At 54.1% G+C, this 17,497-nt stretch overlaps 2 protein-coding genes across 5 annotated transcripts; both read right to left on the minus strand.

The window, feature by feature from the left end:
• Positions 1 to 1,660: 1,660 nt before the first annotated feature.
• On the minus strand, positions 1,661 to 6,705 carry SLC39A3 (solute carrier family 39 member 3). 2 transcript variants are annotated; one of them, XM_074851623.1, is made up of 4 exons: positions 6,656 to 6,705; positions 5,860 to 5,946; positions 3,416 to 3,752; positions 1,661 to 2,885 (listed from the first exon to the last, which is right to left on the minus strand). In XM_074851623.1, the coding sequence occupies exons 3-4, from the start codon at positions 3,620 to 3,622 to the stop codon at positions 2,145 to 2,147; spliced, it is 948 nt and encodes a 315-aa protein (XP_074707724.1). In that variant the 5' UTR covers positions 3,623 to 3,752; positions 5,860 to 5,946; positions 6,656 to 6,705; the 3' UTR covers positions 1,661 to 2,144. The 2 variants fall into 2 exon arrangements, with proteins under 2 accessions (XP_074707724.1, XP_074707725.1); XM_074851624.1 differs by lacking the exon at positions 6,656 to 6,705 and having other exon boundaries at positions 5,860 to 6,223.
• Positions 6,706 to 7,379: 674 nt separating this feature from the next.
• Positions 7,380 to 17,247, minus strand: SGTA (small glutamine rich tetratricopeptide repeat co-chaperone alpha). Of its 3 annotated transcripts, XM_074851411.1 has the most exons (13): positions 17,207 to 17,247; positions 16,103 to 16,173; positions 15,800 to 15,953; positions 14,509 to 14,612; positions 14,222 to 14,306; positions 13,457 to 13,556; positions 12,241 to 12,345; positions 11,915 to 12,053; positions 11,014 to 11,076; positions 10,567 to 10,604; positions 9,467 to 9,556; positions 9,100 to 9,223; positions 7,380 to 8,787 (listed from the first exon to the last, which is right to left on the minus strand). In XM_074851411.1, exons 3-12 carry the CDS (start codon positions 15,897 to 15,899, stop codon positions 9,109 to 9,111), a joined length of 939 nt encoding a protein of 312 aa, XP_074707512.1. In that variant the 5' UTR covers positions 15,900 to 15,953; positions 16,103 to 16,173; positions 17,207 to 17,247; the 3' UTR covers positions 7,380 to 8,787; positions 9,100 to 9,108. The 3 variants fall into 3 exon arrangements, with proteins under 3 accessions (XP_074707512.1, XP_074707513.1, XP_074707511.1); XM_074851412.1 differs by lacking the exon at positions 17,207 to 17,247 and having other exon boundaries at positions 7,380 to 8,623; positions 16,103 to 16,652; XM_074851410.1 differs by lacking the exon at positions 17,207 to 17,247 and having other exon boundaries at positions 16,103 to 16,648.
• Positions 17,248 to 17,497: the final 250 nt, after the last annotated feature.

The following is a 17,497-nucleotide window of genomic DNA, read 5'->3' on the forward strand; positions in this document are numbered from 1 at the left end:
CCCCACTGTCACACTGACCGCAGGGGGATCCCCGATTCCTGCTGCTGTTAGCGGATCCCTGCTGAGCTTTTGGGCACTGGGGAAGAAATTTCCTCCCCCCATCTCCCCTCAGCAGCTCGTGCTGGGGTCAGTACATCAGCCCCCGGCCTGGAGATGGGGCCGGGGGAGAGGAAGGATGAGGAAGATGAGGGGGGGGACGGGGCGCTAGGATAGACCCTGCCCTTGGGGCTCTGCCTTCACCAGTACTCAGGGAGCTGCTCGTATTTGCCCAGATATGGGGAAAAAAAACCCAAAACAAACTCCAAGAAGAGGGTTAGCTGCAGAAAGGAAGAGGCAAATGGAACCCAGGGGCCAACCCAGCGTCACCCCTCACCTCACCCCCCTCGTCCCACCCACCGGGGACAACCACGGGCCCGGAGAAACAGGTGACGGGCGCGACGCTGCCGTGCCCGCGCGCGGTGAAACAACACCCGGGGGTTCACCACCTCCAGGCAAGCTACAGTCGCATCAGGCCCTGCTAATTTGTGTCATCCGAGGCCTAAAATAACCCTCCCTCCCCGCTTCCACTCCAGGTTTTTCAAAGCAAGATTAATTGCCTTTAGTACGTTGCAGCAATTAAAATAAGCGAGCACCAGGAACTGTCAGGTGACGCCCATCAGCCTCCGTACGCCGCAGCTGTGCCAACCGCTGGCTCCGAGATGCCGCTTCCGTGTCTCCCCCCTCCTCATCCTTCTTCCCGCTTCGGAGCACGGGAACAGGGACTGCGCCGCGGCTCAGCCCCGCTCGGCACGGTTAGAATTCCATCCGTGCTCCCCCAAAGCTCTGCTCTGCCTGCGGGAGCCGCCGCAGAAGCGAAGGCTACGTCTAACCAAAACGGATCCCCCCGCGAGAGGCCGGCCAGGAGCGCGGAGCGGGAGCCGCGCACGGGTGTCACAGCCGGGGAGGGTGGGTGTGTGTGGGGGGAAGGTTCCCAGCTCCGACCCCGGATCTGAGCTCCCCGCCTGGGAGGGAAAATCCGATGGGATCAGCTCCAGGCTGAGCTTCCTCGGGGGACGCGCTCTGGAGACGCAGGGAGAGATCTGCTGGTGCGCAGGCAGGTTGCAAAGCGCCTCCGATCAGCCCTTCCCCAACCTCATAAACCCCCGGGGAAGAGGTTTTTTTTCCTTTGAAAACATCAACAAAACGCCCGGCAAAGCCTCTGTAAGCAGCAGGGCCCCCGCGTCCGCCGCCAGCGAGAGCCGAGCGCCCGCGGCCGATGGCGACGGCTAAACCCGTCTCATCGCTGCAGACCCTTCAAACACAAGCACTTGCCCTAAAATATTAACGCTGGAAATCGCTGCGGCCTGTTTCTTAGGAATTAAGGGATCCCAGGCTGGGCGAGCGCTGCGGAAAGGCCTTCAGACAGGGCCACGCTGCTGGGGGTTTGCTTTGGGGAAGGCTCAGCGTACGGAAAACGACGCGCAGGACGGGCCCGGCCTCGTTTCTTCTGTTAATCACTCCGAGAGACAAAAGCTCCCAGAGCCACTCGTGGGCTAAAATGGAAGCTCTGCGCGGGGGGAGCCGTGGCACCGAGCAGCCCCACCAGGGATGTTATTTTTGGCAGCTATTACAGCCAGGTTTTGCTCAAAACTAAGCTCGCAAAAGCAGCTTAGTGCAGCTGTGCAATCCGTCAGCCCACCTGCTTTTGACTTTATTTCTCTTACTGTTTCTCACCTTCTCGGAGCCCGAGAGCGAAGGGAGGAGACTCTCAGCCACAGTTTCTGCAGTGAGGGTGGGGGGATGGAGGGAGGGGGCTGCCTGTGCAGATTAGCAGGAAACCACACGCTTGAGCTCTCTGAAGGCGGCCTCAGAACCAGATTCTTAATGTTTGTGTCGACTAATCTCCGCACAAGCTGCTGCACCCGCAGATCCAAGGGGCAGGGACAAGACCTTATGACACCTACACTGGGACACTCCTCATTTCTATTTCCCTCTGAGCACACAGGGAGAAATTCTCCTTCTTTGGGTCAAGACGGAAATACAGCCTGGCCCGTGATGGTCCACCTGGCGGCTGAGCTTCAGCGTCCCCCTCGGCTGAAGAGGAGCTCGCCCCGGCGCCGTTTGCGAGGGAAGGAGGTGAGGTTTGCTGCCCATCGCTGCCGCGCTCACCACTTGAGGAAAACCAGCCCCGCCAGAGCCGCGTAGCCCAGCACCAGGAACAGAACCTTCAGGAGACGGTCGGTCTTGTCTTCCAACTCCTTCGCAAGGATCTCAAAGAAGGTGACGAACAAGAAAGTGCCCCCCGCGATGCCTTGCAGGAGCAGGGAAGTAATGCTGCTGGCTGCGTTTTGGGTGCTCTGAATCCCCATCCCGACGCTGATGCCCACAGGAATCATCAGGCTCACGGTCACGGCCATCTTCGCAGCGTCCTTCAGCGGCAACGAGGTCTTGGCCATGCTGATGCCCAAAGCCACCGCTACCAGCGTCTCGTGAATGGCAACTCCTAGGAACAAGCTCAGGACTTTGTCGCCCTCCTCCTGCAAGCCCAGGGCCAGTCCCTCGAAGATGGAGTGCGTACACAAAGCAAACACCAGCCCGATGAGCCGTAAGGGTCCGGAGCGGGAGAGCTCCTGGATGTTCAGGCCGTGGCTGTGGGAGCGCTGACCGTGTTCGCTGTGTAACGTGCGCCCTCGGGAAGACGCGATGAAGGGACTCTCGTATTCAGAGTCGCTCCCCACATCCGAACCGGCGTTGAAGGTCTCCAAGTCAATGAAGGAGGGTTTTTCCTTCTGGAAGGTCAAGATGAGCTGCTCCACAAAGACCGTCACAAAGAAGCCAACCATCATGATGGTCTCGGCCACCGGGTAGTCCGTGGTCACGTTCCCCTGCCTGAGAACTTCAGCGAGCTGGAATGAAGCAAACAAACCCCAGGGAATCAATCACCTTCGTCCCTCTAAAGGGAAATATTCCGATTGAGTTCACACAACTCTAAACAGACACTAAATTGATCCATGAGGCTTTAATACCCTGGTGTACAGGCCTCAGTGTAAGGGACAGGAACCTACTTCCCTTCCAGCAGAAGGCTCGTGGCTGCCTGCAAGTGTGTTAAACACACGCTAAACAGCAGGAGTTGAAGCCTCACACCCCGGCGATGCTCAGTCTTCTTCTAGACCAAAAAAATCTCCAGTTACTCCACGCGGACAGCCAGCAGTAGCCGGACGGGAGGCGGGCGCAGCTCGCCCTCCTGATCTGAAACACCAGGCCCAGCACAGCCATTTCTGAGGAGGCTTCATGGGCCACTCTGGCAAGACACAGACCCTCCACGTGCCCAGAGCCAGAGGTCTGGTGGCCTGGGCTGCTGCAGGGCAGGAGAGGGCAGGGTGGTGCCCCCATACAGGGGAACCTCACATACCCAGTGGCACCCAAAAGCTGTTACCTTTTCCCTCACGGCAGGCAGCAAGGTGTTGAAGCAGGTGGCCAGGAAGACCCCTCCTCCAAAAGAATTGCAGAGGGCAAGGACCTTCTTGGAGCGATGCGCTTTCTCGTAATCGGCCTCAATGATCTTGACGGGGAGGAGGGACCCAGCCAGCATGAGGACGCAGATGCCCATCAGACACAGCACTTTGGCGACCACAATCTTCATCGTGTCTCCTGGTGGACGCTCCCCGTGGACGGTGGCTGGTGGGGGCCCCTCCGGCTGCTGTTAGAGCTGGCGACGGCACAGATAGACCTCGAGGGAAAGGTGCTCCTGGGCTCAGCACCTGGGGACGGGACTAAAACAAGAGAGATTTTCCTATATAAGCATATATCATGCAGAACAGCACCCTGCACCCCAAACTGCGTGCTAGCCCTCACCGTAACTCCCCAGAGGCAAGGGGTGGGGAGCACAGCGGCAGCTCCTCACACACAACGGGTAGAGAAACCGGCAGAGAAAAATGGAACTGCAGCAAACAGTAACTTAAAAACCCTGTAAGAAATGCACTGGCCACCCAGAACCGGCACGGCCTCAGCTTTGAGAGGTTTCATTTGAAATGCCGACACCGTGACAGACACAAAACCTTGATCTTGTGGTGAAATCCACCTGAGTCCAACCAAAGGATCAAGTCTTTGGTTTTTAACCATGAGGAAATAACATGGACTTGAGCTGGTGGTATTTGTCGCCCAGAAATAAACATAAATATCTCCCTTCGATATTCACACAGGTTTTTGGTTTTTTTTTTTTGTACTGTCCTTGACACAAGACTATCGGATTCATTGCTGCTCGGTTTCCCGAGCCACCGTCACCATCCCACCAGGGTGGGTCACGGCCTGTACAGTCGCTTGTTTGCTCTGTACCAGGAGTCGGCGGAAGCTTCGGTTGCCGATCGATACGCACGTCTCTAAAGAGAAACCCTACAGAGAAATTCACTGCAAGGTTCTCTATTGCCCACAGGGTGTAACAAAAGAGGAGGCAGATGCTAGTTTCATACAAGAGAAAAACACCACGGTTTGAGCTGCCTAGGTCACAAAAATTGACTCAATCTGAAATGTAAAAGCGTTTCCCTCCAGGTTACATGCGCTAGCAGTGAAACTTGTTTTTCTATACAAAATAACAGCGCTATTTATAAAATCTATTTGTAAAAATACGTAAGTGTGAACAGGTCCCTCTACTCCTGCTCGTTCTCGCAGCAGCCCAGCCAGCACCTCGGAGGATTTCACTTACCACTTGTACCAAACTGACCTGTAAAGTCAAATCCACGGCACCTCGAGGGTTCTCCTGCAGGTCACCCAGGTGAGGGCTGCCGACAGCCCCGAGCCCTGAGGAGACGCGACGGCGCCTCGGGGTACGGAACTAACACCCAACACCCCCAGCCACGCTGACACCCACACCCGTGATGGACAAGGTAAATAATTGGATACCTGTTTGTTGGAGCGGCAAATTAATTTTAATACGAAAGATTCCTGAGGCTAAAGTCTCCCTTGAGGGCTGCCAGTATTAATCATTATCACCATTTCTGCGCAGCGGGCTGCATAAATGGTGCTTTTACTAAAAGGAAAGTGAGGGACTGAATGACCCTACCCAGTAAGGGAGTTTAAAGCCTTTTTCTGAGTTTGCAGTTCAAGCAGGAGCGAACAGAGAGGTCACAGCGGTCAGGCCATCTGCGGCAGCTCTGGTTCTCAGCCGGGTGTCCCCAGGAAGGGATGTTCATCAGAAGAAAACCCTGCTCAGATGACACTGATTGACTCGCTCCCCGGTGAACCCAGCAGACGAGCCAGGTCTGAACAAGCCCAGAGCCTGAAATCTCGGTGTACGTTGACAGGGCTTCCGCAGCAGGCAGCCTGTCAGCGCGGCTCCCTCTCCCGAGGTGTTGACTCCAGGACTGCCAAGGCTCGTCAGCGCCGCGCTGACACAGCTAACGAGTCACCCCGCCTTTGTAAAGCACGCGCTGCGGTTTCGGCGTCAACAGAACGACAAGGATTTCACCTCGCGGGGTGACGGTGGGTCGTTCTGCCAAGCTTCTCAAATGAACTCTCTCAGAAAACAACGCTGGCAGCGACGCCGCGGGATCACTGATCACGAGAGCTGGAGGCTGCGGGTGCGAAGGTACCACCCACACCGGCTGCGTGAGGCGGCCAGACAGCTCCCAGGACAGCGGAGAGGAAGAAAAACCTCCTTTTCCAGAATTCACACCTCCTCTGGAACACACCTGGCTTCCACTCAGAAATTCAGAACCGCCCCAAACCTAATTGTTTTTTCTTTTCTTTTTAACCCAGCAACACCCCAACAAAGCGTGAAGCCTCAAGCTCCTGACAGCCAGTGGCGCAGCCGCCCCTCAGTGCCCCCTGACCCGGGGCAGAAAGCAGTTTAGTGACAAATGAAGCTGTAAGTATGAGAAATACCTGGTGTTTCTCCCCGCCTGCTCTTCCCGACGGCGTTCAGGAGCCAGCGCCGCCAACGTCTGGACTATTCCCCCAGCCCGAAAACTTCTGTAATAAAGAATTAACTCAGGACAGGTACTGCTTGGCTTAGTGGCCCATAATGAGACATTCAAGCCATGAAAAATATTCTATAAAGCAGACCGCCCTCTGGGGAAAGAAAAAAAAAAAAGGGTTTGCTTATGCGCGATCCTTTAAATCTCAGTTTTTCTGTTAAAAACACACACTCACGGTGCCCCCAACACACCAGCACAGTGTGATGCTGAAACCGGGCTGGATTCTCCCCAGAGCCGCACTTGTCCCAGCACCTCCCGACACCTGGAGGCACTTGAAACGGTCCTGGTCACCCTGGAGAAGGGGGTGCGGGGAGGGGGGGGGGCCCTCCCAGACCACCAGAGCAGGCCCAAACCTGCTTGAGCACCCCAAAAGGGTGCAGAACTGGGGGGGACGCTATGAGTGTCGCTGGGAGGGGGGGTGGGCAGCTCGGCCGGGGTTCGCTTCAGCCGGGGCGCGGGGTGTCCCCCACGCCTGAAGCCCCGCTCTCCCGGGGCCCCCCGCACCCCCAAACCCCGCCACCGCCCACCCCCCCCCAGCCCCCACGGTACCTCAGTAACAGCCCCCCAGCCCCGGGTGGTACCCCCGTAACATCAGCCACGAAACGGCCCCGCCGTTACCTCACGAAACTACCCCCGGCCCCCCCCTTACCCCAACCGCCACCTCCGGTTACCCCGGTAACGGCTCCCCCCTCCCCTCCACTCACGCGCCGGCTCCCGCTCGCGCCCCATCCAGGCAGCCCCCCGCACCGTCCGCCCGCCCACGGCGCCCTCCCATTGGCCGCGGCGGGCAGCCCGACTGCCCATTGGCCGCGAGGGCCGCCCGTCAGCCCGCCCACGCCCAGCGCGGTGCGGTGCGCTGCCGAAGGGCGCCCGCGGGAAACGCGGGGGGCGCAGCCGGGTTCCGGCCCCCCAAAGCGGGGTTGCGGGCCCCCCCTTGCCCGGGCAGGAGCTCGGCCCCGGAGAGCTGCGCCTTGAACTCACGGGTGTAAACAGAAAATTATCAAGAGACGGGGAAAAAAAAATATCTATAGCTACAGCGGAGCGGGGAGGGTAAGGAGAGAGGGGAACAGCCCTGAAAAAGGAGGAAAAATCCCTGCAGCTCCCTTTTCAGTAATTCTTGAGCTTTTTCTTTCCACGCTGTCCTACATCCCCCAAATATCCCACTTTGCTCGACTAAAAAAAACAGCTGGAGAGAACAAAGGGCGCAGGGGAGGCAGCCATGGGAAGAGAGCTCCCCTTCCCGTGCTGCAGGAACACACGGGAGGAGCATTTCAGCAGGAAAGAACAAAAAACTGGAAGAGGGGGATAAAACCCGTCCCTGGGGGATGTGCCCGGCCCGGAGGGAGCGGAGCCCTGACCCCGCTGGGAAAGGGGCACCGCAGCCCATCGCACACCCGGGTCTGGCTTCAGTCATCGGGGCAAGAGGGATAACAAAGAAAGTGTCCAAATATTTTATTCTTCACAAGTTACATTAACCACATATTACTTTATGGAGCATTTACAAATCTTTTTTTTTTTTTCTTGATATTAATCTTCAGATACACCTGCTCGCTCCCACCAGCGGGTCTCGTGAAAGGGCGCTTCCCACCTCGCACCTCCCCACGCTCAGACCAGACGCTTTTTGCCCCGTGGTCAGGCCACAAACAACTGAATTAACTACTTTAAAAACAATTCTGAGGTCCATCGAAAAGTCTCTGGCCTCAACTAGTGACTTCTAGGGGAAGGGGCCAGAGCTTTCCGCTCGCCCGAGGAAGGACCCGGGGAGGGAACTAGAGGGGTGGAAAGCTGCGGGTGGCTCGAGTTGGCTCCGGGAGCTTTTTCCCCTCGTCTCTACGCTGAGGTGTAACCGCTCCTCGCCCGTCCCCCACGTTGAACCAGCAGCCACTTGATTTCTGACTATCCAAGCAGCATTTTTTATTCCTTCTGCTCTCTACTCAGGCGCCCTCTACTCCTACCATTAGCACAACCAGGTTGATTACTTACATGCATAAAAGATTAAAAAAAGCAGAAAAAAAATCCTTTTAAACACCAAAAACATCTTTCTTACTGTCCACCTGACTAGTTCACAGATTGGATCATTCCAACAACATAGCCATAATTACTAAACACTAGACAAATTTTGTCAGGACTGGGAAAGAACCTCAAGCAGCGTGCCAGGAGACCCTCAGGAAAGGAGCCGTCGCACACGGCCAGTCCCAACCCCCGACACATTTACACTGACCTGTGAGAGGCGAGCACCAAACTCCCGTGTACTAACAACGCTGGCAATGTTGCTACAGACCTGAAGGAGAAACGCAGTCAATCTAATCAACAGAAACCCTGTTCCTGGAGGCAAGAAGATGCCGTGATCCCCAGAGTGGTCAAACACTACTGTCTCTAACTGGCAGGAAGATTAAACGAGGCAGGACGGGGGTTAGGTAGGACTTGAACACTTCTTTGAAGTGGCACGTGGGCAGGAAAGTGAAGACGTCCTGTAGTGAAGAGTGCATCGTTCTTCAAAAACGGGTTAAAAAATTCCCATGTAGCAAATAACATAGAAATGTAACAGTGTAGTTAATTTTCTGAGTTTCTTTAGAAAGACTGTTGATGCTGGTTTGTGTTCGGCTTGCTGGATCTTCCAGAAGAAAAAAAAGACTAATGGAAAGGCTGAGGGGGAGGAGCAGGGACGAAGACTAGGGAAAGAAAGCGTGAATCTGTCTTTAACATGCAGGTCATATAAAGTATTTTGTTTTTCCATTATTTTTTTCCCCCTCTTGGACACTTCCAACTCAAGAAATGGCAACACGCACATGGCTTCCAGTTTTTAAAGCAAAGAACATAGTTCCCATGGACTGCGCTGCAGAGACAGGGAGACAAGACATTCGCAAATTCAATTTTTATGAAAATCAAGCGTCCCTTTAACCACCGTGAACACCAGATCACGAGACTCGTTTGTCAGTCACACAGTGTGTGAGGGAAGCTCTTATTCACCACTCCTCAGGGCTGAGCCTTACACCTGAGGCGCAGTACTGACACAGAGAACCCCGTCTGCGTGGAGGGGAGACACACCAGATCGCTCAATTAAGGCACAAGACAGATATTGCAGCCAAATTCCTAAATTCTCACTCAGCTGGCCACAGCACAGCAGCACTCCCGGCTACAGCCTCACCTGGAGTGCTCATTCCTGCTGATCTTCGTTACTGGCACTTGGAGTTCGACTCCTAATCTGGCTTCGTAGCTGCTCTATTAATTCAGGATTCTGCTGCTGCATCTGCTGAGCGAACTGCTGGCCCCTGAAGAACAAGAAATTGCCCCATTAGTGCTCTCACACACACGCAAACACGGTTTGGTGCTCAGAAATTCTCCACAGCCGACTGTCAAAACTCTACCACGCAGCTTGCATCACCAAAAGCGGCGATAATTCACCCAGCATTTAAGCCTCCCTCAACTGTTACATTAAAATTTCCACTTCTGGTCAGGAAACCCCCAAATCCATTTCCTGACCGAGGCAATGGGAAACACCCAGCTCTACTCACGCCTGTATGAGGCTGGCGAGATCATTCGTGGAGGGGCTGGTGCCTGCTGCTCCCATGGCGTTGTGGCCACCAGAAATCATCCCGGACATGCTGTGGAAGTAACAGTCGTTGCTCAGAGCGGGGAAAAAACCCACAGAAATTGTTTGGTTTACGCTGGGAGGGGAGTGTCAGTGTAACTGGAGCACCTTCCCACACAGATTATGAAGTTACCTGCAAGGGAATCGTCTGCAAAAACTTTTTTTACATTAACTGCAGAACTAACATTAAGCTGCACAATATGTAGAAATATTTCTAATAGTGTCAGTTACTGTATTCCCAGAGATTCCCCCTTTTGTGTGCAAGCCCTGTGTTACATTTAAACACTGCCCTTCCTCACAGAAGCTATTTGCTTGCTCTGCATCAAGCGAGATCTACTGACAGGGCAGCCTAACCACGATTCCCTCACGGGGAACAGCCCAGAATACACCGGGTCTACCCAGCCCCTTCCTCCAGGAGTCCTCAGGCTGCATCTGGTGCAGAACCTCAGCTGGCAGCAGCAGTGGAAGGAGCAGGCAGAAGCAAACGGAAATGGTGGCTGACATTCAGCCCTTCGGCCAAATTATCTCACACGGTAATCAGAGGATGAGCTCCAGAAGGTCTCTAACTCGCTGCCCACCTGCGCTCTTGAAAGGACGGTCAGGAGAGGTATGTGCTTTCTTAATTTTATACCTTTGTATTATGTAAGCATCTCACAAACACTGGGAACTGATCCTCACAACCCTGTAGCCCAAAGAATAGAGATATTCTCACTCTGAGATGGAGCTGTGAAATCCTGTCTCCAGGCCACATAAATCCTGCGCAGCAGAGCCAAACTGACCCCGAGCTTCCCAACCCCACGATCTCCCCCACCTCCCTTCTGCAAACCTTTATACTAAGACCCTTCTTCAGCACAGTCCCGAGTACTCAGAGGACACACTAACTCAGGCAACTGGACTGGTTTAAGGGCTGCCCTCCATACACCACCCTGCTCCCACCACTTCAGACCTACTGCAAATGCCAACCACACACGGAGCCTCAAACGAGCGATTCAAAGAGGAAATACAAGATGGGATCAAACTTACAGCTGTTGTACTTGTGGATTGTTCATTAGGTTAGACGCCTATTTAAAGAGGGGAGAAAAAAAGACACCCTATTTAGTCAGAAATGACTGGGTAGATATGCAGATGATGTGCCATTCAACTACAAACAAAGTGAGGGCAGATTTGAAACAGATCAATAGGATAAAAATAGCTGAGAGAAGCGCAGCGCGACGCACAAGGCAGGGCTGGTAATGCGGAACAGGCACCCTTTCCACACCCGGCACACCGCGAGGAGAAGCCTGTCAATAAGTCATTTGACCTTCAGGAGATACAAGCAGAGTTTCCACACAGCAGCACCGAGACATGAAATGAAAATAAATCTGCTGAAGAGACAAGAGGAGCTCCCCGCGCCACGTAGGGATACGTTTCATCCTGGGCAGGCCAAGGCACGGGCCGCGCGGCCTGGCTGTGACCCGTGCCCAGATTTACCATGCTCATGAAGCCGGGGTTGTTCAGCAAGCCAGCTAAATCGAATCCTCCTGGACCTCCCGTCTGTGAGAATAAAGAAACCACAGGCAGATGATGACATCCTCTCACTTCCTGACGCACATTGCAATGAACATTAATACTTTACTCCCGCTGTTAGCAGAATCCAGCCCTTAAACCACAGCAAAGCGAAGAGGCTCTGTCCACACCCTCTCTGCAAAGCTCCAAGTCACAGGCAGCCTCGGGATTAGGCTCACTAAGGGCAGATGTCTCCATTACGTGGCTTACTGGTCACCTCTCACCAGCTGAGCCACACTAGCCACGTTACAGCTCTAACCCGTTACAGTTTCCCAATTAAACACATCCACTTGGTCACCTTCGCGCTGGAGAAGTCTTTAGAAAATTAAAATCCCCTTCAAAATGATAAACTAACATGGTCCTGCACGGAGCACGTCAGCAGCGCAGTCACCAGCTTTCTGGCTAGGAAACCTCCAGGTCTCTTTTCTTAAGAAAAGAGTCTTGATAAGGAAAAAAAGCCACCTAAAATGCCCTTTTGGTATCGCTAACAGGTCACTAGAAACAAAAAGCTGGATTTTAGTAGTGACTTTAAGAAAGGTGCTTAAGGCAAAATTGCTCCTTCAAAACACTCCCTTCTAATGAGTCTCATTTCAAATACGCCCAAGGTGACTGTGCTCAAGCAGTGAAGTTACTCTCTCTGGATATTAGCAGAAAGGGCCGCAGCAGGACTCATTACCTATCTCCCCTCTGCCTGCAAACAGGATTTGTATTCTAAACACAACCCAGGTCATCAGGGCTCTGCCAGACAGCACCTGGTAGCACTTGCAGTGAAGAAGCCTCCTCCTAATCCTCCCCACGTGTAACAGGCATTAGTTTCAGAACTTACTGGACTAGGAGTCTCCTTCATTTTCTGTTCAGCTATTTTAAGGTTCGATTTGTAGGTGTCATTGTCTGGATCCAGCTCCAGGGCTTTTTTGTAGTAAACGACAGCTTCTGTGTGTTTATTTAAACTGGAGAGGGCCAAGCTATTAAAGTGGAAATAAAATAAAAAGTCACAGAGTTAGAGAAGCACTTGCAGTCTTCCTCCACCCCCCGAAGTGAAACACTAGGTATTTCTGCACGCCACTCCGGGGCAGAATACCACTGATAGTATTCACCCCCACAAAGCATTCTGAGATTAAAAAATTAGCCCAAAGCCCTGCTCTTACTTACCCCATTCTGCCATAAGCTTTGCTGTAGTTTGGATCAATGCCTATAGCTCTTTCACAGTCTCTCACTGCTCCAGCATAATTTCCTAGTTTACTGTACGCAGCAGCTCTGGAGGGAATGGAGAAAGATGTGCAGAAAAGACTTAGCTTGAATATGCTGATCAAGGTCACCCCTGTTCCCTCTCTGTAGTCTCCTGTTGCACACAGCAAGGTCAAGTGTGAACTTGACATAAATCCAGGCCATATCTAGGTGAGCAGGCTGCTCTCCAAACACCCAGCTCCACGTTCCGCTTCTACTGCAAATAAATCGAGGCTCTTACCTCTCCGTACAGACTTTCCAAGAGGAGCCCAGGCCGCAGGGAGGCACCCAAGTATCCCACTCGCCAGCTCCAGCTTCCCTCACACCTTGATTTTAGTCATAACGACCGTTTCATCCATTTCCCCACACGCTCCGCGTAAGAGGGAAAACTGTTTTGGAAACCATAACATGGCTCCTTCAAGGCTCAATCTCCCAACTCTTACTGACATCAGGGCACCTGCCCAAAACCTCCTGGGACTGACCCTCAGGCAGCTGAAGCAAAGCTCAGCTAAAAGCTGCAGTTCCCTGCCCCAAGAAACACCTCACCACGGCACTGGCGAGTGCACAGACACGTTATTCACGCAGCCAGCTGCACGCATGTACTCATGATAAGCACATAACTAAACCAAATCCCAATTCAAAGTGCTTTATGCAACAACTGTCTTCCCAGCAACTTTCAAACACTTCTGCTTAGCGCTGAAAAATAGGAGATTCGCTTGCATACCCAATTCTGCACACACATCAGCTCACACAATTCTCATTAACGAGCCTTCAACTTGTCTCATTTCACCCCTTTGTTTTTATTATCAACACAGCCTCTCAAACCTGGGCTCTCTATCCCACTTAGAGTTAATTGCATGAAAGCAGACAGCATTTCTTGGCATCCTTAGATCTCCTCAAATGCCTAATAGAGTTTGTTTCCACACCCACATCCTATCTAGAGATGCCAGGGCACAGAGCTGGCAGGAGGCACAGGAAAGTGTGTCACTATGAGCTTAAAAAAAACCACACAAAGAGCAGCAACAGAATAAGCAGTCTACAGAATCATAAAAAAGGGATTCTGACCATTCAGGAGTCTTAGATGGAAGCAGCCAGAACAAAACCACAGGTGGACAAAGGTGGAGAAAGGGATAATCAGTACCTGTTGCAGAAATACACAGCATTGGATGGATTTAATTCAATTGCCTTTCCATAGAAAGACACAGCAGCTTCAAAGTTTTCTGCCTTCATTTGTTCATTTCCTAAAAAGATGGAGGAAACGCTCATTAACAAGCGAAAAAAGGGGACAAAAGCAACAGGCCTGGATCTACGTTCTACTTCAGAAAATAGAACAAGAGAGAAACCAACCGCTTGCAACTTTTGCTGGTCAATTCAACCACTCGCAAGCGTGAGGCGCGGTGGGCAGCGAGGGAGGGGACCCGCGTCCTGGCAATTCCAGGTTGCCTGATCCCGCAAGCTCCCCGAGCGCCCTCAGCTGTCCCCCCTCCTCGGGCACACCTGAGGCTCCCCCCAGAGCAGCACCACGTCCTGAAAAGCCCTGCAGGGTGCTGGCTCAGAGAAAGCTCTCCATTGTCCTTCAGCACTAATCACGCGCTCTCGCAGAGCAGAGAAAAGGCAGCACAAAGGGGAGAGCTCCGGAGGGAAGATGCCCTGTTCTACACAGCGCCGGCTTCTTAGGATGCAAAAGAAAACGCTGACCCAGCTGTCTATCCAGGCTCTGTGGCAGCTAAATTATGCCAACCTACACACACTCCTGGAGCACAAGCAGAGAAACAAGCACAAATGGAAGGGTTGATCCCATTTGCTTTTTTCCCCATTCCAAGCATTCCCCAGGTGCCGAGTGAATTAAGTCTCCCTCCCCGCTCTCATCTAAACCTCGTCATACACCAGCTCCAGAGGAGCTTACCTTCAGTCTTGAGCCTTTCAGCTTCAGCTATGTCATCTTCAGAGGGGGTGATGGGCTCCGAATTTGTTCTGATGTGTTCAGGCTCCTTACAAGGAAAGGGAGAATGCTGCAGTAAGGGCTCCCGTCAAGCTGTACTACACCTCCCCCTTTCCAGGCACTGGCTCATCAAGCCCAAAACATTTCACTCCCACACACCTCCGAGGGGGCAGCATCGCCACGGAAATCAAGCAGAGCTCATCGCTTTAGCTGCTTAAATAGAAACTCAGCACATATTTTAGGGCACTCACCTTTCCTGCAGCAGCTTCAAATATTTCCGGCAGAGTCTGGGACACAGCTAGACCTTGGTCCTCCATCGAGACCCCGAACGCTGTCTCCAGGCACTGGATGGCCACTGGGCAAGAAGAGTCAGGTAATTAGCTTTTCTCACTTCATCTAAATTTGAGAACGGTCAGTGTGAGGTTAATGGTTGGACTAGCTGATCTTCGAGGTCTTTTCCAACCTAGATGATTCTGTGAAATAGTTAGCCTCCTCCCATAGCACCTGAATTTCTTATTGTTGAACTAACAGGAAAACAAAGCCACTCTAAACTACACAATTCCAAAGACCAGGCTTAGTACTTGGGCCATATCCTCAAATTTTGCCAAAACCTGAGAGCTGGGCAAACCTCAGCTCTAGAGATCAAGCTCCTGCACTGAGTCAGTCACAACTCCCATGTGCTGGGGGTAGAAGTTAACCCAGCTGGGCCTTTGCTGACATTCCCACAGCCACGGGTGGACAGGGCAGGGAGAGATCTGCAAGTCTCACTTGCTAAAGGGTGGCTGCTCCGTGCCGACACCACCCACCCACCCTCCTCCCTCACCAGGCACCTGGGCGGGAAGCCGTTCCCAGCACAGAGGGGAAGCCCAGCAACACAGAGCTCAGTTTTACAGAGCTCTCGTGCCATATTTTACAGTCCAAAAGCACCAGGAACAAACCCTCCTTCCACTCTGTTGTTCCTGCCTCAGCCAGGAATGTACCCACCACTCTGCAGACGTGCCTGGGCTCTCTTTCAGTGAGACAAATGTACAAGACTAAAGACTAAGGCGCCTTAAGTGGATCTTTTAAGACCCATGTGCTCTTGTTACCAGTGAAGCCCTCTGAAAAAGCTTGTACAAATACTCCAGGGCACGCTGTGGAAAAGCATTTTGATAGCAGAACGGGAAAAGCACTCTGCAAGCACAAAACACTTCCGTACAAAGTTTGCATTTTACACTTCAAGCCTCCTGACTCCACCTCATTTAAGATAAAACTTGTAAGTCTCAAAGCCTGGGTCAGAGGGGCTTTTGATTTCAGGTATATCCCTTCCTTGAGCTAATCTGCTTTTGAAAGAGATATCAAGAAATCAGATAAGCAATCAGCATCCCTAATGCCCTGGATACCTCCCCAAGACAACAAACTCATTTCAAGTTGAGCAAGGCTTGACGTTAGGCACAGCCCAGCCAAGTAAGATGCACAAGAGAGCAACAGTGTCCGAACATCCCCACGTGCTGGGCTGACAGACCCAGGCGTGTGAACTGGGACGCACGTACAACCACCCACCTTCCAAACTCTCCTGAGCGTCTGGAGACAGACCCCCATTCTGCAGCTGGTCGTGTAGAAACTGGATGATGGAGTAGGCAAGGCGCTTCTGGTCTGCCATTCCGGGAGGCTGCGAGCAGTTTGTTTCAACTTCTTGTACCTTTGAAAAAAAAGCCTGTACAGAGAGAAGTTATATGACTTGATGGGGAAGAAGTCAAAGAGCTTTTCTGCAGCTCTCCCCCAGTATGAATCAGGGGGATAAGGGACTGGCCAAGGCCTCCGGAGCCTTCGTTAAACTCTCTGCTGTAACCACGACCCCTTTACCTGAATTCTCCAGGCCTCAAGTCACCCTCTTCAGCGTGAGCAGCACAGCACAGTCCTGCCCCACAATGCTCCTGCCAAGGGAAATACATCAAAGGTGTTGCAGGCACTTTGGCTACCAAAACATCTCTGGCTGACCAGGACTAGACAAACCGAGCACTGAGCAGTTCACCACTACGAAACCACAGTCGTCCCCTTCCAGAGCATAATTTGATTCTGAAACAAAAACAAGCGCTGAAGCAATTTGCCCCTGTGAGCAGAGCTGGGGTTCAGGGCTGCCAACTCCCCGTGCTACTTGCCAGCCTCCCCTGCCAGGATGCTGATGGCAAAGGAGAGCGAAGACCCAAAGCAAAGCGACCCCCGCAAACACACCCCAAGGCTGGGGCTTCCCGGAGACCCTGAGGCAGATCCTGTAAGCACAAGAGGCAGCTCCTTGCACGGCACTGCTGCTGCGCTGAACTGCTCTGCCTCTCCAGAAGGCTTAACTGGGTTTGTAGCACAGAAAACCATTCAGGGCGATTTAATAGAGAAATTAAATTGTTTAAACACAATTTCTGCGAGGGAGAGCCCAACAGAGCTAAGCTGGCCCCAGTCGCAGACAGGCATGGCGGGTGCGTGCCTTGGGTGAAAGCCTACGCCGGGCTCCCAGCCCCAGGGACAGGCGAGGCCAGGAGAGCCCCCAGACCCCCCCAGGGGCCGGCAGAGAGGAAGAAGGCACCTCCCCTCCCGGTACACCGGGGCCGTGCCCGCAGCTCCTACCGGTGCCCCTGGGCAGGCAGGCCCAAGGGGTGCGGCGGGCCCCGGGCCCCCGCCCCACTCCCGGCAGGGCAGCGCCGCTCCCCCAGGGCTTCGTGAGGAAACGGGCACAGGCGGGGCTGGCCCTCGCGGCCTGCGCGGGGGGGGGGGACACCCCGCCACAGCCCCGGCCCACACCGGGCCCCGGGAGAGGGAAGCGCCAGGCCCCACCACGGCCCCGGCCCGACCGCTGCTCCCCCCAGGGCTGGAGGCGGACAGCTCCCGGCGGGGCGGGAAGCGCAGCGCAGCGCAGCCCGGCCCGGGCCCCCCCCGCCGCCACCGGCCCCGCTCACCGGGCGCCCCGACACTCACCTCAGCCGGGGCGGGCTCAGCACTGCGCATGCGCTGCGCTCCGCCCCCCGCGCCTGCGCGCCGCTGCCGCCCGGCCCCGCCCTGCCCCGCCCCGCCGGTCCGGCCGGGAGGCGGCGGGGACGCTGCGCGGAGCCCTCGGCGCAGGCGCAGTGTGTGCCGCGCGGGGGCGGGGCCGGAGGCCGGAAGTGCGGTTGTCGCTCCGCCTTGATTTTTACCATAGAGAGGGGGCGTTGCCATGGGAACGGGCGAGCGGCTGCCGCGGGCCGGGGCGCTGCTCCCGGCGGGGCTCCG

This window comes from Strix uralensis, chromosome 27 (assembly GCF_047716275.1).
Source record: "Strix uralensis isolate ZFMK-TIS-50842 chromosome 27, bStrUra1, whole genome shotgun sequence".
NCBI classification, from domain to species: Eukaryota; Metazoa; Chordata; class Aves; order Strigiformes; family Strigidae; genus Strix; species Strix uralensis.